Source organism: Neovison vison, chromosome X (genome assembly GCF_020171115.1).
Source record: "Neovison vison isolate M4711 chromosome X, ASM_NN_V1, whole genome shotgun sequence".
NCBI lineage: Eukaryota > Metazoa > Chordata > Mammalia > Carnivora > Mustelidae > Neogale > Neogale vison.
In genome coordinates this window covers 1143950-1171914 of record NC_058105.1, presented here as the reverse complement: position 1 = coordinate 1171914, position 27965 = coordinate 1143950, and the positions used below count along the sequence as shown (strand labels likewise).

The 27965-nt window shown below is 62.6% G+C and overlaps 2 protein-coding genes across 4 annotated transcripts; one reads left to right on the top strand and one right to left on the bottom strand.

Moving 5' to 3' along the window:
• The first annotated feature begins 2249 nt into the window (after positions 1–2249).
• PLXNA3 (plexin A3) lies at positions 2250–16794 on the top strand. Of its 3 annotated transcripts, XM_044234879.1 has the most exons (34): positions 2250–2523; positions 4061–4688; positions 4973–5199; positions 5348–5512; positions 5712–5894; positions 6824–6952; positions 7024–7124; positions 7464–7587; positions 7670–7826; positions 7906–8005; positions 8180–8294; positions 8456–8656; positions 8763–8859; positions 9016–9206; positions 9288–9433; positions 9511–9631; positions 9712–9848; positions 9957–10127; positions 10426–10519; positions 10627–10866; positions 10963–11106; positions 11186–11420; positions 11521–11663; positions 11743–11999; positions 12109–12175; positions 12288–12434; positions 12522–12681; positions 12838–12941; positions 13179–13275; positions 13542–13732; positions 14016–14185; positions 14785–14997; positions 15201–15351; positions 16475–16794. In XM_044234879.1, exons 2-34 carry the CDS (start codon positions 4088–4090, stop codon positions 16568–16570), a joined length of 5475 nt encoding a protein of 1824 aa, XP_044090814.1. In that variant the 5' UTR covers positions 2250–2523; positions 4061–4087; the 3' UTR covers positions 16571–16794. The 3 variants fall into 3 exon arrangements, with proteins under 3 accessions (XP_044090814.1, XP_044090813.1, XP_044090812.1); XM_044234878.1 differs by having other exon boundaries at positions 4061–4684; positions 4973–5512; XM_044234877.1 differs by lacking the exon at positions 16475–16794 and having other exon boundaries at positions 4061–4684; positions 4973–5512; positions 15201–16016.
• A 3755-nt stretch (positions 16795–20549) lies between these two features.
• On the bottom strand, positions 20550–23157 carry LAGE3 (L antigen family member 3). The gene is made up of 3 exons (XM_044235759.1): positions 22919–23157; positions 21667–21795; positions 20550–21377 (listed from the first exon to the last, which is right to left on the bottom strand). Exons 1-3 carry the CDS (start codon positions 23155–23157, stop codon positions 21263–21265), a joined length of 483 nt encoding a protein of 160 aa, XP_044091694.1. The 3' UTR covers positions 20550–21262.
• Between the last annotated feature and the right edge of the window lie 4808 nt (positions 23158–27965).

Here is a 27965-nt window from a genome sequence, read left to right as displayed (position 1 = left end):
GAGTTCCTTATATATTCTGGATATTAATCCCTTACGATCTGCAAATATTTTCTTTCATTCTCTGGGTTCTCGCTTCACTTTTTTTTTTTTTTAAGATTTTATTTATTTGACCAAGAGCAACACAGCGAGAGAGGGAACACAAACGGGGGGAGTGGGAGAGGGAGAAGCAGGCTTCCCACTGAGCAGGGAGACTGATGCAGGCCCAGGGCTCTATCCCAGGGTCCTGGGATCATGACCCAAGCCACAGGCAGCTGCTTAACGGCTGGGCCACCCAGGTGCCCCATCTGTCTTCACTTTCTTGATAGTGTCCTTAAATGACCAAAAGTTTTAAAATTTGATGACATCTAACTTATCCTTCATTTGTTGCTTTTGTTTTGTTGTCATATCTAAGTTGTAAATAACTTCCAAGGTCACAAAGATTTATTCCTATGCTTTGTTCTAAGAGTTTTACAGTTTTCACTCTTAAATTCAGGTCTCTTGGGGCGCCTGAGTGGCTCAGTCAGTGAAGCGTCTGCCTTTGGCTCAGGTCCCGGGGTCCTGGGGTCCTGGGATCGAGTCCCACATTGGGCTCCCTGCTCAGCGGGGAGCCTGCTTCTCCCTCTGCAGCTCCCCCTGCTTGGCGAGGTTATTCTTTCCCCACTGGATGGTCATGGCTCCGTCATCAAAAATTAATTGATGAGGGGCGCCTGGGTGGCTCAGTGAGTTAAGCCTCTGCCTTCCGCTCAGGTCATGATCTCAGGGTCCTGGGATCAAGTCCTGCATCGGGCTCTCTGCTCAGCAGGGGGCCTGCTTCCCTTCCTCTCTGTCTGCCTGCCTCTCTGCCTACCTGTGATCTCTGTCTGTCAAATAAATAAAATCTTTAAAAAAAAGGGCTGGCCAGAATGTGGAGAAATTGGAACCCTCATACATCGATGATGGGAATTTAAAAATGGTGCAGCTACTTTGGAAAGCTCTTTGGACCTTTTTCTCAAAATGTTAAAAATAGAGTTACCATGTGACCTAGAAATCCCACTCCTAGGTGGAAGGGAAATGAAAATGTGTTCCCATAAACACCTGCACACAAATATTCCTAACAGCATTATTCACAATTGCCAAAAGATAGAAACAACCTAGATGCCCACCAACTGATAAATAAAATGTGATATATGCATGCAATGGAATATTATTTGGCCCTAAAAAGAAAGGAAGTTCATTATGGATGAACCTGGAAAACATTATGGTAAAGTTAAAAAACCCAGACCCAAAAGACACAAGCATATTGTATGAGTCCTTTCACATGAGGTGTCCCTATTCAGAAAGTAGATTAGTGGTTACCAGGGGCTGGATGGGGGGCGGGAATGACGCTTTAGGAGTATGGGGGTTTCCTTTGGGGGGTGACGAAATGTCCTGGAATTTGATAGTGCAGATCGTCGCACGACTTTGTGAATATAGTACAAGTCACTGAGTGTTACACTTTAAATGAGTGACTTATGTGATAGGTCCATTCTATCTCAATAAAGCTGTCTAAAAAGAAAAAGGAAACAGAAAGCAGGGGAATGAAGCCCCCAGATTCAGGGTGGCTGGGGTCGGCTGGTTGAGGGGTCAGGTGTAAAGGGCTGACAGCCTCCAGTCCCGGCGCTGGCCACTTGCCTGGTATTAGCCGCGCCCTCCGGGGTATGGTCCTCGGGGGCGACGATGTCCCGAGTAAGGACCGCGCCGTCCTCCGTCGGTGCGCGCCTGACAGGTGGACACGGGGGCGGCCGCGCACCTGCAGCAGGTGGCCCGGGACGCGCCTCGGGGCGCCCGGGCGGGGCGGGGTCTGTGCGCGGCGGCGGCGGCGGCGCGCGGGGCCCGAGGGGGTGTGGCGCGGGCGCGCACGGGTCCCAGGGTTGCCGGAGGCTGCGGGCGGGGAGGTGGGGGAGAGGCGCGTCTCGCGGACGCGGCCATTGTGCGGGGCGAGGGGGGGTCCGCTCGCTGTGCGGGGACCCGGGCGGTTCCTGAGGTCCTAGGTGGCGCGCAGGGTTTCCCGCGGCCCCAGGAGCAGGAGCGGCTCCCGCCCGCGCGCCCGGCCGCCCGGCTCTCCCTGGGCGCCCCCGGCCGGCGCGGTGGTACGGTCCGGGTTTAAAAGGCCCTGGCGGCCGCGGGCCTGCCCACTGTGTGGGCGCGGCGGGGGCGCGCACGGGGCGCGGCGGCGGGGGCGCGCGAGTGGGGCCGGTGTGGGGCTCGGGGTGCGCGTCCACGTGGCTGGCAGGCGGCCACCCGGAGCCAGCGGCGGTGGAGGGACAGGTAGGTAGGTGGCCTCCATTTCCCGCCGCCCGCTCGGAGCCAAGCGGCTCAGCGGCCCAGGGCTCGGCCGGCTGGGTGTTGAAGGGGTCGGGCCCTGCCTCTGTCTCGCATCTCGGGCGCCGCGCCGGCCTGACTGGTCCTGCGGGCCCAGCGCCAGCAAGGACCGCCCGTCTGAGCCCAGCTCCCCTGCCCTATGGGGACCCTTTGTGGCTGAGGAGCGACCCCTCCAAGGACTGCTGCGGCGCCTCCATCCACTAGGTACTAGTGGGTCGGCCGAGGGGTGCCCGTGGTGGGAGCAGGGCGAGCCAGGCCAGCAGCACCGGGAGGGGCATCGGGGAGCGGGGCGCTGGAGGCGCATCTCTGGGAGGGGCTGTCCCTCTGCAGAGCCGCTGGGTGTGCCTGTGATGCTTGAGGCTCCCGCTTACAGGTGGAGGTTGGGATGGGGGCTTGGGTTGCACATCCTGCCTTTCCAGGTCTCCATTCCTGCGGGGTGTGGAGGAGGTTAGGGTGGGATGTGCCCCCCACCCCCCCCACCCCACCCCCCCCCCCCCGGTCCTCTCCCGCCTCCCTTTCTTCTCTGGCTGTTGCATTAGGGGTCCAGGATGCAGGCCTGACAAAAGAGCCCCAGAGAGATGATCAGTCTGAGCTGAAAGTCGGCAGTTTCAGGCAGGGCCTGTTCCTTGTTCTAGCAAATGCATTTTTTTTTCTTTTTCTCTCTTATATGCTCTCTTACTTTGGTTCCCTGCACACACACACACACACCCCAACCTGGGTACTTTGTGTCCCACTTCAGGCTTGGGCTCAGGGAGGGTAGCGCTGAGCCCTGCCCCGTTGGCTGCCACGAGACTGCTCTGCTGGCTTTGCTGCCCGGAGCTGGCAGAAAAGTTGGGTGTGGCCTGGAGGCGAGGACCTGGCCAAGCTGGGCAGTGTCCCTACGGCCCCCACCCTATCTCCCTAAGGCCTCGCTGTATTGGGGGACATTGTTTCCTTTCCATAGGGCTCCTTCTGCCCCCCTACACCTCCCCTTCCCCAGCTAACCTCTGATCTGGAGGGAGAGCTGCACAGGGCTGCCTGGGCCATCTGTCTGGCTGTGCCTGAGCAGAGCCTGACTTATGTCTGTCTGGGCTCGTGGCTGTGGGAACAGGCACAACTCGGCTTTGTGTTGCTGTGGGTAGCCAGACAGCAGCCTCCTGGACAGTCCGCTGAGGGAGCCCTCAGGGCAAGGAGGCAGCTGGGGCCCGGACGGGGGATGTGATGGCGCTGGGTCTGTTCTCAGACCTTGATGCCTCAGACATCTGACCTGGGCCTCCTGGTGGCAATGGCACTCCGGGGAGGTGGCCTTCCCACCCTCCTCAACACACACACTTGTGATTGTTCACTCTCTGCCTTTCCCCTCCCCCCAAATTGGGCATGGGGTGTCTCTGTGGCCTGGGGCCTGCCTACGGAGGCTCTTTGTGGCCAGCCACCCTCTGCTCCAGGATCTGTGTTTGGCGTCTCATTCTGGGAGGGCCTCCCGCCTTGCCTCTCCCAGCATCTGGTTCTGCTGCCCCCTTGGGTGTGGCCTGGTTGAGGGGAGGCCTCCTGGCTCCTTTCCAGCGGGGGCTGGGGGTGACTGATGGCCGTCAAGCCCGCCTGTGCTCGCTGCTCACTCATGCGCCCTGGTGGAGGCCCTTCGCACTGGGCCACGGTCACCATCTGGGACTCCGGTCTGCGGGTGGATGAGTGCCCTGGGCCGGGGGGGGGGGGCGGGGGCGGGTGGAAGGCCTCTTATTTGCCCTTGCTTCTCCCTGCTCAGGCCTGTCCCTGGGTGCAGCTGCCGGCCATGCCTGCTGTTGGCCTCCTCCTGCTGTTCCTGCCTGCCGTGGCGGGGGCCGTGGGTGGCAGCAGGACCTTCCCTGCCTTCATGGTGACGGACACTACGCTCACCCACCTGGCGGTGCACCGGGTGACTGGGGAGGTGTTTGTGGGTGCGGTGAACCGCGTCTTCAAGCTGGCTCCGAACCTGACCGAGCTGCGCGCCCACGTCACGGGGCCCGTGGAGGACAATGCCCGCTGTTACCCGCCCCCCAGCATGCGTGCGTGCGCGCACCGCCTGGCGCCCGCGGACAACGTGAACAAGCTGCTGCTCGTGGACTACGCGGCCCGCCGCCTGGTGGCCTGCGGCAGCGTGTGGCAGGGCGTCTGCCAGTTCCTGCGCCTGGACGACCTCTTCAAGCTGGGCGAGCCCCACCACCGCAAGGAGCACTACCTGTCGGGGGCTCAGGAGCCGGACTCGATGGCTGGCGTCATCGTGGAGCAGGACCGGGGGCCCAGCAAGCTGTTCGTGGGCACCGCGGTGGATGGCAAGTCCGAGTACTTCCCCACCCTCAGCTCCCGCAAGCTCATCAGCGACGAGGACAGCAGTGACATGTTCAGTCTGGTGGGTGAGCCCCTTGCCCGCGCCCTCTCAGGCCGGTGCTGGGCGCTCGCGCCCCGGTGTCTCTGCTCGGCCCTCCCGAGACTGGCTACCGTTGCCCTCCTTGCCTTCCCCCTGGGCCGCCCCTGGCCCACCCCGGGAGGAGACGAGCGGCTGGTGGGGACGGGAGGGCGGGCGAGGGCCCAGGATGCCCCCCGCAGTCGGTGGCCTCTGCGGCCCGGGCTCCCAGGACCACCGGGGCCGGGGGGGGGGGGCCCTCGTCCCACACCGCCCCCTCCACCTGCTTCCCAGGTGTACCAGGACGAGTTCGTGTCCTCGCAGATCAAGATCCCCTCAGACACACTGTCCTCGTACCCCGCCTTCGACATCTACTACATCTACGGCTTCGTGAGCGCCTCCTTCGTGTACTTCCTGACGCTGCAGCTGGACACGCAGCAGACGCTGCTGGACGCGGCAGGCGAGAAGTTCTTCACGTCCAAGATCGTGCGCATGTGCGCCGGGGACTCGGAGTTCTACTCGTATGTGGAGTTCCCCATCGGCTGCTCCTGGCGAGGCGTGGAGTACCGCCTGGTGCAGAGCGCCCACCTGGCCAAGCCCGGCCTGCTGCTGGCCCAGGCCCTGGGTGTGCCGCCTGATGAGGACGTGCTCTTCACCGTCTTCTCCCAGGGCCAGAAGAACCGGGCCAGCCCCCCGCGGCAGACCGTGCTCTGCCTCTTCACCCTCAGCACCATCAACGCCCACATCCGGCGCCGCATCCAGTCCTGCTACCGTGGGGAGGGCACGCTGGCCCTGCCCTGGCTGCTCAACAAGGAGCTGCCCTGCATCAACACGGTGAGCGCCCTGCCCCCCCGCCCCGCCGCTGCTCTAGCCGCCTCTGACTTCCCGCAGGGTCCCAGGGCCCGCAGTTGGTCTTGGCTGGTGGGGAGCCAGTTCCAGTTCCTGCTTCCTTCCAGAATATGGGGTCACGTGGCCTCCGTCCAGCCACTGTCCCCCAGCTCTGACTCTCACTGCACCCCTCCTGTTTCGCCAGCCCATGCAGATAAACGGAAACTTCTGTGGGCTGGTGCTGAACCAGCCCCTGGGGGGCCTGCACGTGATCGAGGGGCTGCCTCTGTTGGCTGACAGCAGCGATGGCATGGCCAGCGTGGCTGCCTACACCTACCGCCGGCACTCCGTGGTCTTCATCGGCACGCGCACTGGCAGTCTGAAGAAGGTAGGCTGGGGGCCAGGGCCAGAACATGTGCCGTGAGGCCCCGGACAGGGCAGGGCCCAGGGAGGGGAGGCGCACTGCCCAGACCGGGCCCCAGGAACCCAGTCACACTCTACCCTCACCAATGCTAGTGCCCGCCATGGCCTAAAGGGCTGGCTCGTGTAACACATCCCAGGCCCATCTTGGGGCCTCCTTGCTAGCCATCGTTGCTGAGTCCTCTGCTGAATGAATGAGGAAGAAATGTGGCTGTGACACCCCCCCGCCCCCGCCGAGCCTGTGCCCTCTTGTCCCCTCATGGGCCCTGGGGCTGCTTCCATTCTGGGACAGAGGGTCGTGGGAAAGGGGGAGATGGACTCTGGGAGCTCCACTGTGCTCTGAAGGGACAGGAGTCAGGATGGCTGGCCCTGTGCTGCCCCCAGGAGGGCTGGGAGCATGGGGCAGGGTGGGGGAGATTCGTAAAGAGAGCCCAGTCTGTCTGCCTCCCGGGCCCTCATGTGCATCTGAAACCACGCTGGGGAGGCATCATTCCCAAATCACACCCTGCTCCCCATCTGAGGTGTGCCTCTCTCTCAGTAAGTCTCCAGAACAGTGCTTAGTAGTCCAAGCATTGTCAGTTTCTTGTTCCAGGACAGGTCACCCCGCAAAACGCCCTCCCCCACCCTGAGCTCTTCCACCCTCTACCCCAGGCCTAGGTACCATGAATCTCTCCATCTCTAGTTCTTGGAGGCCATTTTGGCTGGCTGAGACACCCCCAGTGGCCTCCAGGGATGGCCTTTGAACCCTCCTTCCCCTGCCCATGGGGGCCGGGGGCGGGGGGTGGGGAGCAGGCTGAGTGCCGAGCTCCTCCAGGCCCTGGCTGCAGCTTGGTAAGAGGATGCCTTGGGTGCGCGTGGCACAGCTATGACATCCAGCTGGCTTGTCTCGTGGCCCAGGTCCGGGTTGATGGCTCCCAGTACGCCCACCTCTACGAGACAGTGCCTGTGGTGGACGGCAGCCCCATACTCCGGGACCTGCTCTTCAGCCCTGATCACCGGCACATCTACCTCCTGAGTGAGAAGCAGGTGGGCCCGTGGCAGGCGGCGGTGGGCGGCAGGGTGGGGGGCTGGGCAGGTACTGACGCGGCTGTCCCCAGGTGAGCCAGCTCCCAGTGGAGACCTGTGAGCAGTATGGGAGCTGTGCGGCCTGCCTTGGCTCAGGGGACCCCCACTGTGGCTGGTGTGTGCTGCAGCACAGGTGAGGGTGGCCGCAGGGGGCCAGTGGGGAGGGTGGCTTTGGGGAGGCCCTGCTCCAGGGGGGAGTCATCTAGACCCCCTGTGGGCTGCCCACGTGCCTGTCTCTCCCGGTCATGCCCTTGTGGCCTCATCCTCCTTCCCCTTCTATTTCATCCAACTAACGAGCAGAGCCTCCATCCTCCGGGACACTTCTCGGACCCCAGGGGACGAGGCCAGAGCACACTGTTGCCTGGCAGTGGGGGCTGGGCCAGCTGGCCCCTCTTCCCTCGACCTCCATGACTCCCCTGGCCAGGGCCCTCTGGGGCGGCTGCATCACAGGCTCTGGCCTGATCCCACGCAGATGCTGCCGCGAAGGGGCTTGTCCGGGTGCCTCAGCCCCACACGGCTTTGCTGAGGAGCTGAGCAAGTGTGTCCAGGTGCGGGTCCGGCCCAACAACGTTTCAGTGACCTCCCCTGGGGTGCAGGTGAGTGGCCTGGCAGATGCGCGTGGGGCAAGGCGGTGGGGGGGGGTCGCATGCCGCACTCTGACTCCTCTGCCTCCCCCAGCTGACTGTGGCCATGCGCAACGTGCCAGACCTCAGCGTGGGCGTGAGCTGTGCCTTTGAGGAGGTGACAGAGAGCGAGGCCGTCCTGCTGCCCTCCGGGGAGCTGCAGTGCCCCTCGCCCTCCCTCCAGGAGCTCCGGGCTCTCACCCGGGGGCATGGTCAGTGGGCTGGGGCTCCCTGGGCTGGGGGCACTCTGCGTCCCGGGCTTGCTCACGGCCACCTCTGGGCTCGCTGCAGGGGCCACCCGCACCGTGCGGCTGCAGCTGCTGTCCAGGGAGACGGGGGTCAAGTTCGCCGGGGTCGACTTCGTCTTCTATAACTGCAGCGCACTCCAGTCGTGAGTCCTGGCCTTTCTGATCTCTGTCTCCCCATCTCTTCATCCCGTGCTGGGTTCTGTGGGCCTCAGGTGGGCCCTCGTGCCCTCTTCCCTCCCGTCTCCCCATCGGGCCTGGGGGAGAGTGGTAGGAGGGCAGGCCCGGTCCTCTGACTTCCCAGGCCTCTCCCCCACCAGGTGCGTGTCCTGCGTGGGCAGCCCCTACCCCTGCCACTGGTGTAAGTACCGCCACGTGTGTACCAGTCACCCCCACGAGTGCTCCTTCCAGGAGGGCAGGGTCCACAGCCCTGAGGTGAGGCGGGGGCAGGGGGAGGTGTTGCGCGCCAGGGGGCTGGGCTCTCTGACCTTTCTGCCTTTGATCTTCCGGGTTTCTCTCGGAGCCCCCCCCCCACCTGAGTCCCTCCCCCCCCCCCCACTGTGCGTGTGTGTGGCTGACGGGTGTTCTCCCCTCAGGGCTGCCCTGAGATCCTGCCCAGCGGGGACCTCTTGATCCCAGTGGGTGTCATGCAGCCTCTTACCCTGCGTGCCAAGAACCTGCCGCAGCCACAGTCGGGCCAGAAGAACTACGAGTGCGTGGTCCGGGTGCAGGGGCGCCAGCAGCGGGTCCCGGCCGTGCGCTTCAACAGCAGCAGCGTGCAGTGCCAGAACGCCTCGGTGCGGGCGGCCGGGCGTGGGGCGTGGGCATCGGGGTGGGCGGGGTAGAGCCACCCCACCCCCACCCCGCCCCGGCTCACGGCTCACGCGGCTCCTTCTCTCCCAGTACTCTTATGACGGTGACGAGTATGGTGACACGGAGCTGGACTTCTCTGTGGTCTGGGATGGAGATTTTCCTATCGACAAGCCTGCCACCTTCCGAGGTGAGGGGTGGGATGGGGCTGGTGGGCTCGCTTCCTGGGGCCCGGTTGCTATGAGCCGGGGCTGCATATGGTGTGTATTTGGGGGACCCTTCATCCGGGTCCTCCGAGCCCTGGGCCCCTGCACGGCTGCTCCCCAGCAGTACCCTCTGCCCACAGCTCTCCTGTATAAGTGCTGGGCGCAGCGGCCCAGCTGCGGCCTCTGCCTCAAGGCTGACCCTCGCTTCAACTGTGGCTGGTGCATCTCGGAGCACAGGTGCCAGCTGCGGGCCCACTGCCCAGCCCCCAAGACCAACTGGATGCACCCGAGCCAGAAGGGCACCCGCTGCAGCCACCCCCGCATTGCCCAGGTCAGTCCCCCCTGCCCTCTTCTTTCAGTTGGGCACCTGCCAACCTGGGCTCACCCTGTCCCCTCTCCTCCTGTTCGGCAGATCCACCCACTCATGGGGCCCAAGGAGGGAGGCACCCGGGTCACCATTGTGGGCGAGAACCTGGGCCTCAGCTACCGAGAGGTGGGCCTGCGGGTTGCGGGTGTGCGCTGCAACTCCATCCCCTCCGAGTACATCAGCGCTGAGAGGTGAGTGCGGCTGCGTGCGCACGGGGCCCTGAGCCCTGGGCCCTCTGCAGCTGGCCCTGACCTTCTCGGACCCCCAGGATCGTGTGTGAGATGGAGGAGTCACTGGTGCCCAGCCCGCCGCCCGGGCCCGCCGAGCTCTGCGTGGGCGACTGCTCGGCTGACTTCCGCACGCAGTCTGAGCAGCTCTACAGCTTCGTGGTGCGTGAGATGCCTGTCCCGTACCCCCGACTCCTGCTGAGTACCCCCCCAGCTGCCCCTCAAGGGTGCTTCTCTCACAGACGCCAGCGTTTGACCGCGTGAGTCCCAGTCGGGGCCCCGCTTCTGGGGGCACACGGCTCACCATCTCCGGGAGCTCTCTGGATGCCGGCAGCAGGGTCACTGTGACCGTGAGAGATGGCGAGTGCCAGTTTGTGAGGTGGGCAGGGCCCTGTCAGCTTCAGCCTGGGCGTTTCGTAGGGGACACAAGGCAGGGTGGGTCCCGGCCCTGAGCCGCCTGCCCTAAGCGCCCTGCTTGCCAGTGTAGGAGGGATGCCGAGGCCATCGTGTGCATCTCCCCCGTGTCCACTCTGGGCCCCAGCCAGGCCCCCATCACCCTGGCCATCGACCGTGCTAACATCTCCAGCCCTGGAGTCCTCTACACCTACACCCAGGACCCCACTGTCACTCGCCTTGAGCCCACCTGGAGCATAATCAAGTAAGACCCTAGGAAAAATGAGGAGCATTGATGGCAGTCAGGGATTGTGTCCCTGAGCTGTTCTGGGGCCTTGCCTGGTGGCCGGAGTCTCGGGCATCAGGTTACACCTCCTTCGAGCCCAAGCCCTCATCGGCAGAGGGGGCCCAGTCCTTTCCTTGGCATCCACCCAGTGCCCTGGGTAGAGGAGGCCCTCGGCTCCCCCGCAGCCTTGGTAGCTGTCCTGGGCCAGGCTGGGGGTAGTGGGGGGAGGGAGGACCCTAACCCTAACCCTGAGGCCCCTCCCCCCCACCGCTCCCAGTGGAAGCACTGCCATCACTGTGAGTGGGACCCACCTACTGACAGTCCAGGAGCCCCGGGTCCGGGCTAAGTACCGAGGCATCGAGACCACTAATGTGAGTGCCGGCCGCTGTGGCCCCGCCCCACCCCGCCCCGCCCCCACCCCGCCCGCCCCTGCCCCCTGTGGCCTCAGCCACTGGGCTGCCCTCCCTTGTCCCCACAGACTTGCCAGGTGATCAATGACACTGCCATGCTGTGTAAGGCCCCCGGCATCTTCTTGGGACGGCCGCAACCCCAGGCCCAGGGAGAACATCCCGATGAGTTTGGCTTCGTGCTGGACCACGTGCAGACGGCCCGCTCCCTCAATCGGTCCTCTTTCACTTACTACCCGGACCCCAGCTTTGAGCCCCTCGGGCCCTCTGGCGTCCTGGATGTCAAACCCGGCTCCCATGTAGTGTTGAAGGTATGAGTGGGGCACAGGGGCCAGGAGAGCTGGGGAGGTGGGGAACCACAGCTGCGACCCTGTCGTGTCACCGCCCCCCGCCCCCCACACCGACAGGGCAAGAATCTGATCCCTGCAGCGGCCGGCACCTCCCGCCTCAACTACACGGTGCTGATCGGGGGCCAGCCGTGCGCGCTCACCGTCTCCGACACGCAGCTCCTATGTGACTCACCGCGCCAGACAGGCCGGCAGCCTGTCATGGTGGGTGGGGACGGGGGAGGCCTCCAGGGGCGCGTGGGGTGGGCGTGGGGGTGCGCTCACGGCGCGCTGGTCCCTGCAGGTCCTGGTGGGCGGCCTGGAGTTCTGGCTGGGTACCCTGCATATCACGGCCGAGCGGGCGCTCACCCTGCCGGCCATGGTGGGCCTGGCGGCGGGCGGCGGGCTCTTGCTGCTGGCCATCACTGCCGTGCTGGTGGCCTACAAGCGCAAGACCCAGGACGCAGACCGCACGCTCAAGCGGCTTCAGCTGCAGATGGACAACCTGGAGTCCCGCGTGGCTCTGGAGTGCAAGGAAGGTGCCTGGGCTGGGGGCGCGGCGCGGGGCCCTGGGAGGGGGGCGGGGAGGAGGGGGGCCTCTCCCCTGCTTTGCTCACTCCACTTCCCTGCCCCTCCCAGCCTTCGCGGAGCTGCAGACGGATATCAACGAGCTGACCAGCCACATGGACGGCGTGCAGATCCCGTTCCTGGACTACCGGACGTACGCCGTGCGCGTGCTCTTCCCGGGCATCGAGGCCCATCCAGTGCTCAAGGAGCTGGACGTGAGTCCCCGCCCTGCCTGCCCACTCCTTGTCCCCTCGCTGGACCCCCACACTCTCTGAGACTCCCCGTCCCTCCCAGACACCCCCGCACGTCGAGAAGGCCCTGCGCCTCTTCGGGCAGCTGCTGCACAGCCGCGCCTTCGTGCTCACCTTCATTCACACGCTGGAGGCCCAGAGTAGCTTCTCCATGCGCGACCGTGGCACCGTGGCCTCGCTCACCATGGTGGTCCTGCAGAGCCGCCTGGATTACGCCACGGGGCTGCTCAAGCAGCTGCTGGCCGACCTCATCGAGAAGAACCTAGAGAGTAGGAACCACCCGAAGCTGCTGCTGCGCAGGTACTGGGAGGGGAGGCAGCCCCGCCCCCGACCTGCCCCCGACCCCTGCTAGAGCAGGCCCCGTCCAGACTGCCCTCTGCCTGCTGGTCCAGTGCCCCTTATGCCCTAGGACCGAGTCGGTGGCCGAGAAGATGCTTACCAACTGGTTCACGTTCCTGCTGCACAAGTTTCTGAAGGTGCACTGGTGGGGATGGGGCCAGCGGCGGGTAGAGGTGATGGGGCGCAGGGACGGGGGAGGCGGCTAGCTGGCAGGCAGGTGGCGAGCCGGGTGCCCGACCCTGGCTGCAGGAGTGTGCCGGGGAGCCGCTTTTCCTGCTCTACTGCGCCATCAAGCAGCAGATGGAGAAGGGCCCCATCGACGCCATCACGGGCGAGGCCCGCTACTCTCTGAGTGAGGACAAGCTCATCCGGCAGCAGATTGACTACAAGACGCTGGTGAGCTGGGGGCCAGGTGGGCTGGGCTCCAGGCACAGGGGAAGGAGCCTCACCCAGGACCCACCCTGTGGTGCCCCCCACTCTCAGACCCTGCACTGCGTGTTCCCGGAGAGTGAGGGCAGCACTCAGGTCCCAGTGAAGGTTCTCAACTGTGACAGCATCACCCAAGCCAAAGATAAGCTGCTAGACGCCGTGTACAAGGGCACCCCGTACTCCCAGCGCCCCAGAGCTGAAGACATGGACCTAGGTAAGCGGCCCTCTCCTTTCTTCCTGGCCCCCACCCTGTGGCTGCGTCACACTGGCTGGCATTGACACCCCCATTTGGGCTCTGTCTTTGGAGGGGAGTGGGTGCAGGGCCAGGGGGACCCCGGGCAGGACCTCAAGGGCTGTCTGTGGCCTGCAGAATGGCGTCAGGGCCGCATGGCCCGCATCATCCTCCAGGATGAAGATGTCACCACCAAGATCGAGTGTGACTGGAAGAGGGTCAACTCGCTGGCCCACTACCAGGTGAGGGGCAGGGGGCCTGCTCGTCCCCAGGGCCACCTGGGAGCCATGGCCCTGTCCTGACGACACAGGAGCTAGGGCACCGGCTCCTCCCTTCTCCTGCCCCTGTGGTCATGGTCCCTGCGCAGGGAGGCTCAGGTGCCTCTGCCCGTGCGCCCTGCAGGGTCAGGTTGGGTGGTGGCTGAGGCCCTTGGCCCCTCAGCCTCCTGCACCGCCTGCCTCCGTCTCCGGGCTTTCCAGGTGACAGACGGTTCCTTGGTGGCACTGGTGCCCAAACAAGTATCCGCCTACAACATGGCCAACTCCTTCACCTTCACTCGCTCCCTCAGCCGCTACGGTAGGTGCCTTCTGCGTGGCAGCCTTTGCTGGCTCTGTGCCCTTCGAGGCCATGTCAGCCATCATGGGGGGCCCCCTCGTTGCAGGGCCGGCTTGCTTCTGGTGGCCTCCCCAGGCCTTGACCTTGGGAGGCCTTGAGTTTCGTGGAGCCTAGAGGTGGGCCTGGGCCAGTGGGAGCAGGCAGGCCGCCCCTTCACTTGCTGGGCTCCCAGGACAGAGCGGGGCAAGAACCGCTGGCCTAAGGGGCATGCCTGTCCTTGGCCCCAGAGAGCTTGCTGCGCACGGCCAGTAGCCCAGACAGCCTCCGTTCTCGGGCACCCATGATCACGCCCGACCAGGAGACTGGCACCAAGCTGTGGCACCTGGTGAAGAACCATGACCACGCTGACCACCGGGAGGGGGACCGCGGCAGCAAGATGGTCTCGGAGATCTACCTGACGCGACTGCTGGCCACCAAGGTGCAGGCCTGCTGGGAGCCACCATGGCCTGAGCCCAGACAACTTGTAGCCTGGCCTTGGCCCTGTGGTGGGCCTGGCCTGCCCTGGGGCGGGGTGGGGGGAGGCCACGGGATCGGTCACATCCGGCGGGCCTTTCTCAAGGCTTTTGCTTCAGGAACTTCCAGCCAGAGGTTGAGGCTGGGCCTGTCTTGGGTGAGGCCCCTGTCCCCTGCCCCGGTTCTGCAGGGGGGGGCTGTCCCGGCCTGGCCCCGTCACGGCCTGTGCTCTTGCCGAGCCCCTGCAGGGCACGCTGCAGAAGTTCGTGGACGACCTCTTTGAGACGGTATTCAGCACGGCCCATCGGGGATCGGCCCTGCCCCTGGCCATCAAGTACATGTTCGACTTCCTGGACGAGCAGGCTGACCAGCGCCAGATCAGTGACCCTGACGTGCGCCATACCTGGAAGAGCAACTGGTAACGCCAGACGGGGGGCCACGCGTCCGCTCCGGTCGCAGGACGGGGGTCCGAGCTGGGAGGGTGCCAGATGGGGGGTTGCCTGATGGGGGTCTGCACGGGGAGGGCACCAGACAGGGGGGCCGCTGGACGCGAGGCTGCAGGACAGGGGGCAGTGCGGGGAGGACACTGGACGGGGTGGGGGCGCAGGATGGGGGGGCCGTGTGGGGAGGGCGCTGGATGGGGGGGCCATGCGGGGAGGTGGGGAGGGCACCAAATGGGGGGCCGCAGGACGGAGGGTTGTGTTGGGGGGTGCTGGATGGGGGGGCCATAGGACAGGGGACTGCCACTGGACAGGGGACTGTGCAGGGAGGGTGTTATAGGACGGGGGGTGGCAAGACGGGGTGCTGCAGGATGGGGGCCACAGTGCTGTCAGCGGCAGCAGGGGGGTGGGGATGCTGGCCATGGGGTTAGGAAGGAAGGCCGTGGTCTCGTGTTTTTCTCTGCAAGAAGGCTGGCGGGGAGTTAAGGGCCAACCTCACTATGTTACCCTGGCCATGCCCAGGCTGGCCGGGGAGCATTGGCGGGAGGGGGCCTCAGGCGCTCGCTCCTCTCCCCAGCCTGCCCCTGCGCTTCTGGGTGAACGTAATCAAGAACCCCCAGTTCGTGTTTGACATCCACAAGAGCAGCATCACGGACGCCTGCCTGTCGGTGGTGGCCCAGACCTTCATGGACTCGTGCTCCACGTCCGAGCACCGGCTGGGCAAGGACTCCCCGTCCAATAAGCTGCTCTATGCCAAGGACATCCCCAACTACAAAAGCTGGGTGGAGAGGTGGGCCCTGCAGCCCCCTGCTGGGTGGGCCCAGGGTGGCTTGGGGAGAGGGAGGGCGTGCTGTGGGGGAGGGGAGCTTGACTGGGCAGCCCAGAGAGCCCGCTTGCCACCCCGCCCTCTCCCCAGGCCCGGAGAATGGCCTGAGAGCCAGGTCAGGGGTTTTGGCGGCACCTGCCTCTGTGACCCACTCAGGGTTCCGACAGGTACTACCGGGACATCGCAAAGATGGCGTCCATTAGCGACCAGGACATGGACGCCTACTTGGTGGAGCAGTCGCGTCTCCATGCCAGTGACTTCAACATCTTGAGCGCGCTCAGCGAACTCTACTTCTACGTCACCAAGTACCGCCAGGAGGTGCGTGCCAGTTCCACAGGCGCCCAGTTGTTAGGCCCCGAACATGCACTTGGTGGCAAAAGTGGGGGGCTCAGTAAGGGTAAGGGAGCTCCAGGGCGTGGGAGGGGACAGAGAGGGCCTGGAGGCCATCCCTGAGATTGCTCACAGCGCCCGGCCTAGCCAGCCCCCAGGCCAGCACCTGGGATGCTTTCCACAGATGCTGGGGTTTGAGGGACCTAGGAGAGAAGCCACGGGCCAGAGAGTAAAGTTCTGGTTGGGCAAAAGTAAAGGTCCAGGGAAGGGATGGGTGGATGCGGGGGTGCCCAGAGGGGTGAGGCCAGAAGGTGAGCAGGGCTAGAGCCTTATAGGGCCCATGGTTTTTGTGACTGCAGCCTCAGGAGGCTGGAAACATTAGAGATGTGAGATTGAGGATGTATTATTACTGGAAATGAGAACCTTCCAGCCAGGACCCGGCCCTGAAAGCCCAGAGCCTGCACGAGCTCACCAGGGCGGCCCAGAGCCAGTGTAGAGGGAGAAGCGGCCTGCGCAGCGAGCCCTGGGGCCCTGGGACACTCGGAGGTGGTGGAGGAGAGAGGGAGCGGCCACGGAGACTGAGGCGGGGCGGCCAGAGGGCCGGGAGGGACCCCGAGAGGGCAGGTGCAGGGTGACCTCCCGGTTGGGGAAGGGCCGCCCGTACGCGGGCACCGGGGCAGGGGGAGGTCAGGGAGGAGGGAGCGAGGGGCTCCGCGGGGGCTGCTGCGGGTCAAGGGACAGGACGCCTTCTGGAAACCCGCCCGAGAGAGGTTCGGGTGGGCGTGGGAGTTGCGTGTGCCGAGGGGCTGGGGAGCTCGGGTCAGCCATCCGGGCCGCTCTCGGGAGGGGCTGCCCTCTGGCCCCCGAGAGCAGGGAGCCCGGTTCTGCAGCAGGAGGGGCTCTGGGGCGCAGGAGAAGCTGCCCACCGAGTTGCCGGGGGAGGGGTTGTGCCACCTGCCCCGTGCCCGGGGGCCCCCAGAGAGGACGGGGCGCCCCGAGGCGCCCCCGGCGCCGGGGAGGGAAGAGCTCCAGCTGGGGAGGAGGGCTTTGGCCGGAGGGCACTGGCCCCTCCTCGCCAGCCCCGCTCCGGGGGGACACCCCCCTCCCCCAGGTTCTCACCGCTCTGGACCGAGATGCCTCCTGTCGGAAGCATAAGTTGCGACAAAAACTGGAACAGATCATCAGCCTCGTGTCCAGCAACAGCTAAGGGTGGCGGAACCGGTTGTGGGGCGGGGCGACTCGGTCCTGAGCTGTCCTCCGGGCTGGGCCCTGGATCCGGGAGTGCGGGGGCGGGGGTTCCCTGGGCCAATATGCCCCTGGCACACCTGGGCGCCCCCTTCATTAGTGCCTTCCTCTGGGCCCTGTGTGGGGGCAGGGGTGACAGGACCAAGCCCCCAACCCCAGCAGCAGCAATACCCCTGCCCCCACCTACCCCCCTGCCCTCCTGTCCCCCCCCCTCCCCCGCTCTCTCCAGCCCTCCTGCCCCTGTGCTGTGGCAGCCTCTGCCGTCCTCGCTATTTATACCCCCAACAGCCTATTTATTTAATTTATCTCCCTCTCGCCACCCCCATCTGTAACCATGTGTCCCTTCTCCGGGATGCTGTCACCCACACACCCCTTCTGTCCTTGAGTCGTCCTGGCTCCTCTGTGACAGCAGCAGCCCTGGCCTGTCCTCGGGCACCTTCCCCCCTGCGCCGTGGCTGGCCCCGCCCATCCCGAGCGGGGGAGGGGGGGATCTCGGCACCAGCAGCCCTTGGGGGCCCGGGCAGGGGATAGAGGGAGGGGACGCCCCCCCCAGCACCACCCATGGACTGTGACGGGGCCCAGGGTTCTCCCCGCAGCTGAGCCACAGATCCCCCTCCCACGCAGCTCCAGAGTCAGATGGGACCTTCTGGCCCTGCTGGCAGCACCAGGACAACTAGAAGCAGGCCTGGCCCCAGGCTGGAGGTGGGCCTGGGGACTCTGGAACTCTCCTTCTCCCGGCCCTACTGCCACATGTCCTCCGTGCTGTACGCACTTCCCCCAGACCCCTTGCCCTCAGCCGCCCTGTCCTGCGCCTGCCCGGCATGGCCTGGTCACGGCGGCCGTGCCTTACTCCTTGGTTCTTCTTTCTCTGAGGGCTCTGGCCCCGTCTCCTGGGCCCCCAAACCCACTTCTCTCCTCTTTTTGGGCATGAGCTTTCTGTCGTCGTTGTTCATGGAATTCTTTTCCTAATTAAGTGTTGGGAAAATGGAGTCTCGTGTGGCTTTGTCCTGGGGGCAAGTGGGTGGTGGGTGCGCAAAGCAGCAGGTGGGGAGGCTGTCGACCTGTGGGTGGGTGGGAGGGCTAACTCTAGCCGGGGTCCTGAGGCTCTGAGGAGGGCGAGGGCCCTGTCCATCCTCAGCCGGCCCTGGTGGCTCTCCCTTCAAGGTCCAGTCGGAATCTGTTCCCTTCTCCCCACCTCCACGCCCCCAGTCGGGTCCCGGCTACTCTGGGCTCCTGCCTGGAGGCCCGGTGTCCCCACTTCTGTCCCACCTGCCTGCCCTCATTCTAGTCTTAGTGCAGCAGGCTCTGGGAACCTGAGAAACCAGCAGTAGATCTTGTCCCCCTCTGTGCAGAACTCTCCAGTGTTATTGGTAGCACCCAGACTCCTCCATATCGGACAGTGCTTTTACTGCCCCAGCTGCCTCCAGCCCGAAGCACCTGCCTACTTCTCCGCCTGCCCTCCCCCCACATGTTAAAGTCACGCAGGAGGGGAGGAAGTGGGATGCAATTCCAAATAGACTGGCCAGGAATGAAATTTGAGTGAGCCAGCTGGAACACCAGGGGAAGAGATTTCCAGACCTGAAAGAGCCCGTGCAAGGGCCCTGAGGCAGGGGTGGGCCTGGCCTGTTTGAGAAAGGAGAGGAGGCCGGTGTGGTTGGACCAGAGGGAGCAAGGTGGTGGGGAGAGCGGAAGAGGCCAGAGAAGATGAGGGGGGGCTGGGTCCCATCCCCCTGTCGGCCACTGTAAAGGGCTCTTTGTCTCTGAGTCAGAGGGGAGCCCAGGGAGGGTTGGTGATAGAGTTGTGTGATCTGCCTTGGGTGTCAGCGCCACCCGGCAGCTTCAGCAGTCCGTCTGGGGGGCCAATGCGGTGGACTGTGGTGGTTACAAAACTGCATTTGTTGAAACTCCTAGACCTGTACGCCTGAAGAGGAGGAGGTTACAGGATGGAAATTAGACCTCACTAAACCTGACTTCAAACACAGTAAACAAAAAGGGGAGGTAAAAGGCAAAGAGAAAGCTGCTTGATCTGGGATAAGGCTTCAAGCCCAGACGAAAGGAAGTGCTGGGATGTCTGCTGTGCAGGCAGGTGGGAGAGAGGCCAAGTCAGATGGTTTTCGAACATTACCGCTGTGAGGTTATGGGAACTGAGCCAATGAAAGACTAAATGCGTCAATGTTTAACCTTTGGGGAAAGAAACCACGAGTAACTAGAATAGAACCATTCTGGGAGAATGAATAGGGGAAGCAGAGTGGACAGCGATGTAAGAGCGAATTTCTCACGTATCAAACAATAAAGTCTTAAAACTGATTTTGAAGGGGCGCCTGGGTGGCTCAGTCTGGGGAGCGTCTGATGCTTGGTTTCAGCTTAGGTTGTGATCTCAGGATCCCGAGGTGAACCCCATGTCGGGCTCTGTGCTCAGTGCTGAGTCTGCTTGAGACTCCGTCTCTGTGCCCTCCACCCTGCTGGTGTGCACATTCCCTTTCTCTAAAGTAAATGTAATCTTTTTTTAAAAGATACGTATTTATTGGTCAGAGAGCAAGAGAGCACACAAGCAGGCAGAGCGGCAGACAGAGGCGGAGAGAGAAGCAGGCCTCCTGCTGAGCAGAGAGCCCCATGCGGGACTTGATCCCCGGACCCTGGGATCATGACCTGAGTGGAAGGCAGCGGCCCAACTGACTGAGCCACCCAGGCATCCCATAATCTTTTTGAAAAATTTTTAAAATTAAAAAATAATTTTTAAAAAGGAAGACGAGAGACAGACCACTGCTGTCGCCTGCTGTCAGGCGCGTCTTCATTGTCATCATCATCACAACTACAGTCCCCTGCCACCGCCACACCCCCCCCCCCCCCCCCCCGCCCCCAACCCCGGCAGCGTTGCTCTTTCCCCCGGCGCGCAGCACAGGCAATCTCCATGTGCCACAATGGCAGATTTTCTGTTCTTGCATCTGGACTAACGGAGGACGGAGTTACAACCCAATCTGGGGGGCTTTAATTGAAGGAGCCCCACAAACCAGACAGACTTGATGAAACACACACCATAAAGAACGCAGGTATGGCGCATGAAGAACAGCGATCTCTGGGCGGGGATCGATCTCTGGGCGGGGATCGAGCCCGCCTCCGGCTCTCTGCTCAGCAGGGAGCCTGCTTCCTCCTCTCTCCCTGCCTGCCTCTCTGCCTACTTGTGATCTCTCTGTCAAATAAATAAATAAATAAAAATTAAAAAAAAAAAAAAAAGGAATAGCCGGGCAGGGCGCCTGGGTGGCTCAGTGGGTTAAAGCCTCTGCCTTAAGCTCAGGTCATGATCCCAGGGTCCTGGGATCGAGGCCCGCATCGGGCTCTCTGCTCAGCAGGGAGCCTGCTTCCTCCTCTCTCTCTGCCTGCCTCTCTGCCTGCTTGTGATCTCTGTCAAATAAATAAATAAAATCTTTAAAAAAAGAATAGCAGGATAGCAGGGCGCCTGAGTGGCTCTGTCAGTTGAGTGTCTGACTCTTGATTCCAGCTCAGGTCATGGTCTCAAGGTTGTGGGGTCGAGCCCCGCATTTGGGCTCCACGCTCATCAGCAAGTCTGCTTGAGATTCTGTCTGTCTCTCTCCTCCTCCAACCCCTCTCTCTCACTAATAAAAATAGTAATTTTCTATTTTAATTTTTTAAAAAATAATCTTTAGAAAAATAGTAATATTTGGGCACTTTCCCTCTCCCCTGGGCTGTCTCCCTCACTTGTACTCTGAAATAAATAAATAAAATCTTAAAACCGTAAATAGGCATGCCTGGGTGGCTCACTTGGTTAAGCATCTGCCTTCTGCTCAGGTTATGATCCCAGGATTCTGGGCTGGAGCCCGGCATCGGGCTGCCTTGTTCAGCGGGAAGCCTGATTCTCCCTCTGCTTGTGGTCTCTGACAAATGAATAAAATATTTAAAAACATAGAAAAAAATAATAAACATTTAACCAAGTAATTCTGCCTCTATTAACGTATCTTAAGGAAGCATCATTCATACAAAGATTTTACGCCAAGTTCCACTGACTCACCATCTCTCATTGGCAAAGCCGAAGAGAATTTAAAAGTTCAGTAATTACATTAGAACGCATCTTTCATGCATCCATTCGAGAATGCACTCAAGAGTTTTCAGAGAGGGAAAGTTCACATTCGATGGGGAAAACATCCGGAGACATGTGAAACGTGCAAAATACTACCCCTCCTTCATTATTCTCTGTTTAGAATATAAACACAAGGAAAAAACGAAGGACGCATTCCACCGAGCAAGAGAGCCGTTGACAGCAAAGGACAGAGGACAGAAGCCGTGTTCTCCCATTTCCTCCACTGTCTTCAGTCCTCTCTCGGGCCTCCCTATCTACATCCCAGAACCTCCCCTCCGCTTCCCCGAGGACAAAGGGAAGAAGACCCTCTGAAGGCGGTGCCATGGTGGAAAAGAAACCCAGGCAGAATTGTCTGCAGTGACGAACAAAGGAACGTTTAAGCGGGCAAACAAAACAAAACAAAACAAACGGGCCCTGAGTGCCCTGGGGCCGTTAGCGTCAGAGGATTAGGCTCTCCTAACACAGTGGCAGCTGGTACGACAGGAGTCACTGTCCCCGGAAGGACGCAGTCCCCGGGGAGAGACACGATAGACTTCAGCCCCTCTCCCCAGCCCAGGCTTAGCGGGAAATGGGGGGCCCAAAGCGCCGCATGGTCCGCATCACCAGGGAAAGGTGGTCCAGGAAGTTGAGGACGGAAATTCGCAGGAGGCGAGGATCCTCAGCTCTCCAGCGGCTGAAAAGGAGCAGAAAAGACAACCGAGTTGGAGGTTGAAGCTTCTCCCCTTCCTTGCTCTGCCACCCCCCCGCCCCAAATCCAGCCCACCAAGCCCGACATCCCCATGAAGGCACTTCCCTGTCCCCCAGGCCAGGCTGCAGGTGCAGGCCGAGACAGCCTCCGCCACCCCTGTCCCAGGAAGTAACCGTTCACGGAGGGTCTCTGTGTGTCCAGCTGAGTGCCCCTTCCGTGGAGACCGGGCCTGCTACCTGCTACCGCTCCCACCGGGCCCCCTTCCAGAACTTACACGGCCAGGACGCTGCCGCTCACGGTGAGCTGCTTCTCGACAGCCTTTCTGTGGGGCTCGGCATCTGGGGCCAGGGACCCACAGGCGATCTCCGCCTCCAAGCGGGATGGAAAAGGCACGCAGAGGGCACTGGAGGAGACCGGCTTAAGGCACCATCCAAAGGATTTTGTGCCTGCCCCCCGCCCTTCTCAGGCCCCCCTGACGAGCCCAGTCCCCTTCAAGACAGCTCCCACCCCCTTCCCCGACCAAATCACGCCCAGCCACCCGGGCCCCAGACGCCAAGCCAGGCCCACAGCCCCCCACCCCCGCTCCCCCGCAAGCGGGTCATCCCCTGGCTCTCCCTCCTCCCTTCCCCGACCGGTCCCTCGAAAGCCAGGCCATTGGCACCCTGCTGGCATGTCTCTGCCGCCCCCCACCCCCCCAGCACCCCCTGCCTCCCCTCTGTACCCCTCCAACCCAGCCACAGGCCAGAACCCCCCAGCTTCCCTTGCCCCCTCGGTGACCACTGGCCCACCAACCCCGGACTGGACCCCTCCAGCCTCCCCAACATCTCCTGTGACCACTGTCCCCGCAGCCCCGGGCGGGACCCACCCCCCCCCCCAGCCACTGCCCCGGTGACCACCGTCCCACCGGCCCGGGCTGGCCCCTCCCAGCCGCTCCCCCCCGGTGACCACGGCCCCACTAGCCCTGGGCCAGATCCCTGCAGCCGCTCCCCACTGACTACTGTCCCACCAGCAATCAGGCTGGACCCCCACAGCCTCTCCACCTCCTGTGACCATGGTCCCACCAGCCCCGGGCCGGACCCCCCAGCCTAACCCCAGTGACCACTGTCCCACCAGCCCTGGGTCGGTCCCCCGCAGCTGCTCCCCTGGGGACCACCGCCCCCCCAGCCCTGGGCCCGAACCCCCAGCCTCCCCCAGTGACCACTGTCCCACCAGCCCTGGGCCAGACCTCTGCAGCCGCTCCTCCGGTGACTACTACCACACCAGCAATCGGGCTGGACCCCCACCGTCTCCCCCCCACCCCCCGTGACCACTGTCCCACCAGCCTCGGCCAGACCCTCCAGCCGCTCCCCCGGTGACCACTGTCCCACCAGCCCTGGCCGGACCGCCCTAGCCGTCCCCAGCCCCCGGTGAACACCGCCCCTCTCCCTGTCCGCCCGCAGGCCGCCCCGACCCTTCGGCCCCTCAGGGACCCTGGCGCCCACGGCCAGCCCCCGGCCCAGGCCGCGCCGTCCGCTCGGGCAGGATACAATCCGTGTCCTCGGGTCTCCCGCCGTCCAGTCGTGGCAGCGGCGTCTCCGCCCGGCTCCGGGACGTGCCGTGCGCGCGAGACGGGCCGAGCCCTGCCGGCGGCGGCAGCAGCGGCCTCGCCCGCGCCGCCGGGAAAGCCGGGGCCGCCCCGGCCACCGCGACGGTCCGGGCCGTCCGGGCCGTGGTCCGCAGCGCCCGCCCCGCCGCCCGCGCCTGCGTCTGCGCCAGCCGCCTGCATGGCCGCCGCGCCCCGCCCCCGCCCCCGCCTTCCGGGCGCCGCTCCCGCCGCCCCGCCCCTCTGAGTGGCCTCTGAGGAACTAGGGCTTCTTCCCAAAGCTCCGCCTTTCGCGAGGACCCCGCCCCCGCGCCGCGCACACGCAACCGTCTCAGGGCGGGGAGGGGCGGGGCGGTGTGGGGGGAACAGGGTGCCGGGCGCGTGGCCGCTTCCCGCCAAACCGACCCGGCGGGGGCCCGCCAGGAAAGCGCGGCTCTCTCCACAAGCCCTGCGTCTCAGAGCCCGAAGCGCCCCCAGGGCACCTGCGCCAACGGGCTCCTAGGGAGGCCGCCGGGCCTGTGGTCGCTGCCCGCCCAGTGGGCCGTTGCACCCTTGGGCCCTGGGAGGACCCGTGGCTGCCGAGCCAGCGAGCGCTTCCTCACAAAGCTCAGCGCCTTTGTACGCGACGCGACTCGCGCTGCCCGGAGCGCCTGCGCCAACAGCCCCCATCGCCCCGCCCCGCCCCCCACCCCACCCCACCCCACCCCACCGACCCGGCCCGGCCCCGCTGAGCCTGCTGGGCCCTTGACTCGCCTCCCACAGTCCCTGTCAGCTGCCCCGTGAGCCGCCGGAGGCCCCGCCCCACGGCTGCCTGGCCAATGAGCGCTCTCTCGTGAAGCCCCGCCCCTCAGGGCTCCGTGGGATCCGGGCGCGCCTGCGCATACACGACCCTTCCCTCGGGCGGCCGCCCGCAGCGTGCTGGGTTCCCGCCAAGCTGACCCCGCGGCCCGTGGCTTCCGGGACCGCCTTCCCGGCTGCGTGGCCAGCGAGCACTCCCTCACGAAACGCCGCCCCCGTAGGGTGACACGTGACCCCGTCGCACCTCCGCAGTCCCGTCGTGCCTCAGCTCGACCCCCATCGCAGCCCCCACCCCTGCCCGAGACCTCGTGTGAAGCCACCGGACTCGTGGCCTGTTGCCCGCCCTGCCTCTTCCCGGGGTTCGGGTCCCCAGGACGTGCGGCTCGACGTCCTTGCAGCCATTCGTGGAAGGGAGGTGGGACAGAGCCCACGACGGATCCTGGGCCGCGCCCCGCCGCCACCGCCGGTACAGGAGGACAACCCAAAGCGGCCTTCGAGGGGGCGGCCCCTGGGATGAGCGCATCAATGCGATTTTCAGGAAGATGGCCCGGTGGCTCCCGTGCGAGGGCAAGCCTGCCAGCGGGACGAGGAGGGACGGGGTGGGCCCCGGAACTCAAGCAGTGGCCGCGGAAAACCGGGCTCGTGTCCTAGACGAACAACCAGAAGGCAGAACGGCAAAAGTCCGCACGGCCCTGTCTAGATGCCAGAAAGCCCGCGCAACACCCCCAAGTGTAGACACCCATGATCTCTGGGTGGTGGCTTTGGGGGGCTGACTTCCTTGGGGGGGGGGCTTCTTCCCCCAAAAGGCCCACGGACACCTTACGTCACGTTTCTTTCATTTTTTTCTGGTACGTCGTCTCTACACCCAGCCTGGGCCAAAAACTCACGTGCCCCAGACCAAGAGTCGCATGCTGTACCCACCGAACCAGCCTGCGGGCACCCCCATAATCAAAAGGCAGTTTTTTATCAGACAAGAGATATCCATCCTGGGATGCTGTATTAGTTTTCTGTGTCCGTCCTTGGTAATCATAAGGAAGGACATAAAACTGAACTAGAGCATCAAATCCTGCTCCATCTCCTCTCAAAACAGACCCTACATCAGACCACTTCACTCCCTCTGCATTGCTAATGCCAAGTGGGAACCACCATCCATCCAATTCCTTCAACAGCTTCCTGACTGGTTTGCTACTATACTTGTGCCTTTACAGCTTGTTCATGCAACAGAATCACCTCTTAATTCTTAATATAAGTTACATCACGTCGCATCCCTGTTTAGAATCATAAAATGATTTTCCATTGCCCTTGCAATTATATCTGAACTCCTGATGCAGCTTATAAAAGCTCCTACGTGAGAGGTGCCTGGGGGGCTCAGTCGGTTGAGTGGCCAGCTCTTGGTTTCAGCTCAGGTCATGACCTCAGGGTTGTGAGAGCCAGCCCAGTGCTGGGCTCCATGATCCGCAAGAAGTTTGCTTGAGATTCTCTGATTCTCTCCCTCTCCCCCTCCCTCCTCTCAAAAATGAATAAAGAAATCTTCAAAAATACCCCAACTCTGTCTGACCTGAGCTCCCAGCTTGTCCTTCTGTGTCCTCATCTGTTGGCTCCTGCATTCTCTGCAGCCTGGGGCCTTCTCTTTGCTCCTGACCAAGGGTGGCCTGCCCCTAGCCCTTTGCATTTATTCTTCTGTTTGGAAGACTCTGTACAAATCTTCCCATGGTTGGCTGCTCCTTGTCATGAGGATCTTGGTTCCCATGTCGCCTTGGAAAGGCCTTTTGTGTCACCAAACTAATATACTGCCCCCAGGCAACATTCTTCACATATGTCCATTTCAGTCAATTGCATTGCATTGATCATAATCTGAAATTATAATCTTGTTTTCTTTTTTTTTTTTTAAGATTTTATGTATTTATTTGAGAGAGAGATAGTGAGAGAGAACATGAGGGAGGAGAAGGTCAGAGAGAGAAGCAGACTCCCCGTGGAGCTGGGAGCCCAATGCGGGACTCGATCCCGGGACTCCGGGATCATGACCCGAACCGAAGGCAGTCGTCCAACCAACTGAGCCACCCAGGCATCCCTATAATCTTGTTTTCTTTACTTTTATATCATTCATATAGCTCTCTGGTAAGTTTTTGTTGTTGTTGTTCTGTTCAGTTTCTTTTTAAAGATTTATTTATTTATTTTAGAGAGAGCACGAGCAGGGCGAGGCGCAGAGGGAGAGAGAGAGAAGCAGACTCCCTGCTGAATCTAATGAGGAAGCAATCGGGAGAACCTAGACTCTGGAACATTCTACGAGGCAAGTGCTCTGGATTCTTTCAAAAATATTGTTGCTTGGGACGCCTGGGTGGCTCAGTGGCTTAAGCCTCTGCTTTGGCTCTGGTCATGATCCCAGAGTCCTGGGATGGAGCCCCGCATCGGGCTCCTTGCTTAGCAGGGAGTCCGCTTCTCTGCATGCTGTTCCCCCTGCTTGTGCTCCCTCTCACCCTCTCTCTCTGACAAGTAAAGAAATTAAAATATATACTGTTGCCTGATTCCCTATGGAAAAGGGAGAGGGTTTATTTATTTATTTATTTGACAGAGAAAGAGACACGCCAGAGGTAACACAAGCAGGGGGAGTGGGAGAGGGAGAAGGAGGCTTCCATCAGAGCAGAGAGCCTGATCCATGCATGGCTGGATCCCAGGACTCTGGGATCATGACCTGAGCCGAAGGCAGAGACTTAACGACTGAGCCACCCAGGCGCTCCGAAAAGGGAGAGTTTTGAGAGACACGGGTGTCCTCCTGCTTCCTGTTGTTAAAAGTGTGGCTGAGAGCTGTTGGCATTCATTGAGGCAGGCTGTGGAGAAATGTGCTTGCTCAGGGGCTGATGTAAATCCCACAAGGGAGGGAGCTGTGTCTTTCGGTGCCAGCGTTGCCAGCCTTTGGGACATGGCGGGCGCTTTGGGAGTGTGTCTGGAAGGAATGAAGGAGGCATCTACAGGAGGGCCAGGAGCGGTCTCAGTCACTCTAGAGATGTGGCCTGGAGCTCAGGAAAAAGGGCCAAGAGGGAAGCACAGAGACGGGAATGAAGGTGGACAGACTCCCTTGGGAAGTGATGGTGGGGAGTGGGGTCTGGGTACAGGGCCCTGGAGCCCCTCATATTAAGAGGTAAGGTGTGTGGGGGGAAAGAACCAGCAATGGAGCGAGAGAAGGAGTGAACACCCTGAGGGGCACGCAGATAGGGTGGTTCCCCAGGAGCCCTGGACGTGGGCAAAGGTGGCTGTTTCTCCTTCGGGCCTTCCTGGGCCCCAAGGTCTGGGGCTGCCTACAGCTGTCGTGTCTACTCCTGGAAGCACCAGGCCCAGCTCACCCCTGCACCCCTGCTGAACCTATCAGAGCTGGCCGGGCCCAGTTTCAGCCAGGCCTGTGCAGGACGCCTGCCTGTCCAGCAAACTGTGAGAGCAGCCTAGCAGCTTGCGCACCTCCAGTCGGTGAGTTCCACTGCGAAGTAAATGCTGCTCTCCCGAGTCTGCCCCTTCCTGCTCCGTGCCTTTGGGAAATAGCACCAAAAGCACCGCATGCCAGGTGCCAGACCACTTCCATCTGTGAGGCCCCAACTCGTCCTGTGTCTCCCAGTATCACTGTAACGAACAGCAGGGCCCACCAGGTGCATCGTGTCCCTGGGGGTGGGGACTATCCCGAGGACCCTCACCAAGGGGCAGGCAGTGGGGCTTGGGGATCCACAGTGGCCAGGGCCCAAAGGGCAGCAGGGGTGTCAGTACCCACCTCCTGGGTGGGTGCTTGGCTCAGAGGGGTACAGAGCCTGCCTTAAACATCGCGACCACTGTTGAAGAACCACAGTGTTCCGAGCCCATGGGCATACCCAGGGCCACCCCCAGATTCGAGGGGCAGAGGCTCCATCTTCACTTGGAGTCCCTGGTCTCCTCTCCTGACAGCACAGGCCCCTTCCCCTTCTCTCCCACTCCCAGCCCTGCAGCATCCTTTCTCCTCCTGCCTTCCCTCCTTTGCCTGCCCATCCCTGCCCAGCCACAGCTGTAGAGAAGCTTCCAGAATGTGCCCCCACCCCCGCTGTCACTGTCCCATCTCCTCTCTCCACCTTGCAGCCACTTCTAGCTCTCCAATGTCACCAACGACCTTCTTGCTACCAATGCCTCTTGGCAGCTCCAGACAACAGCCGCCCCTTTCTGGAAGGGTGTCCTTG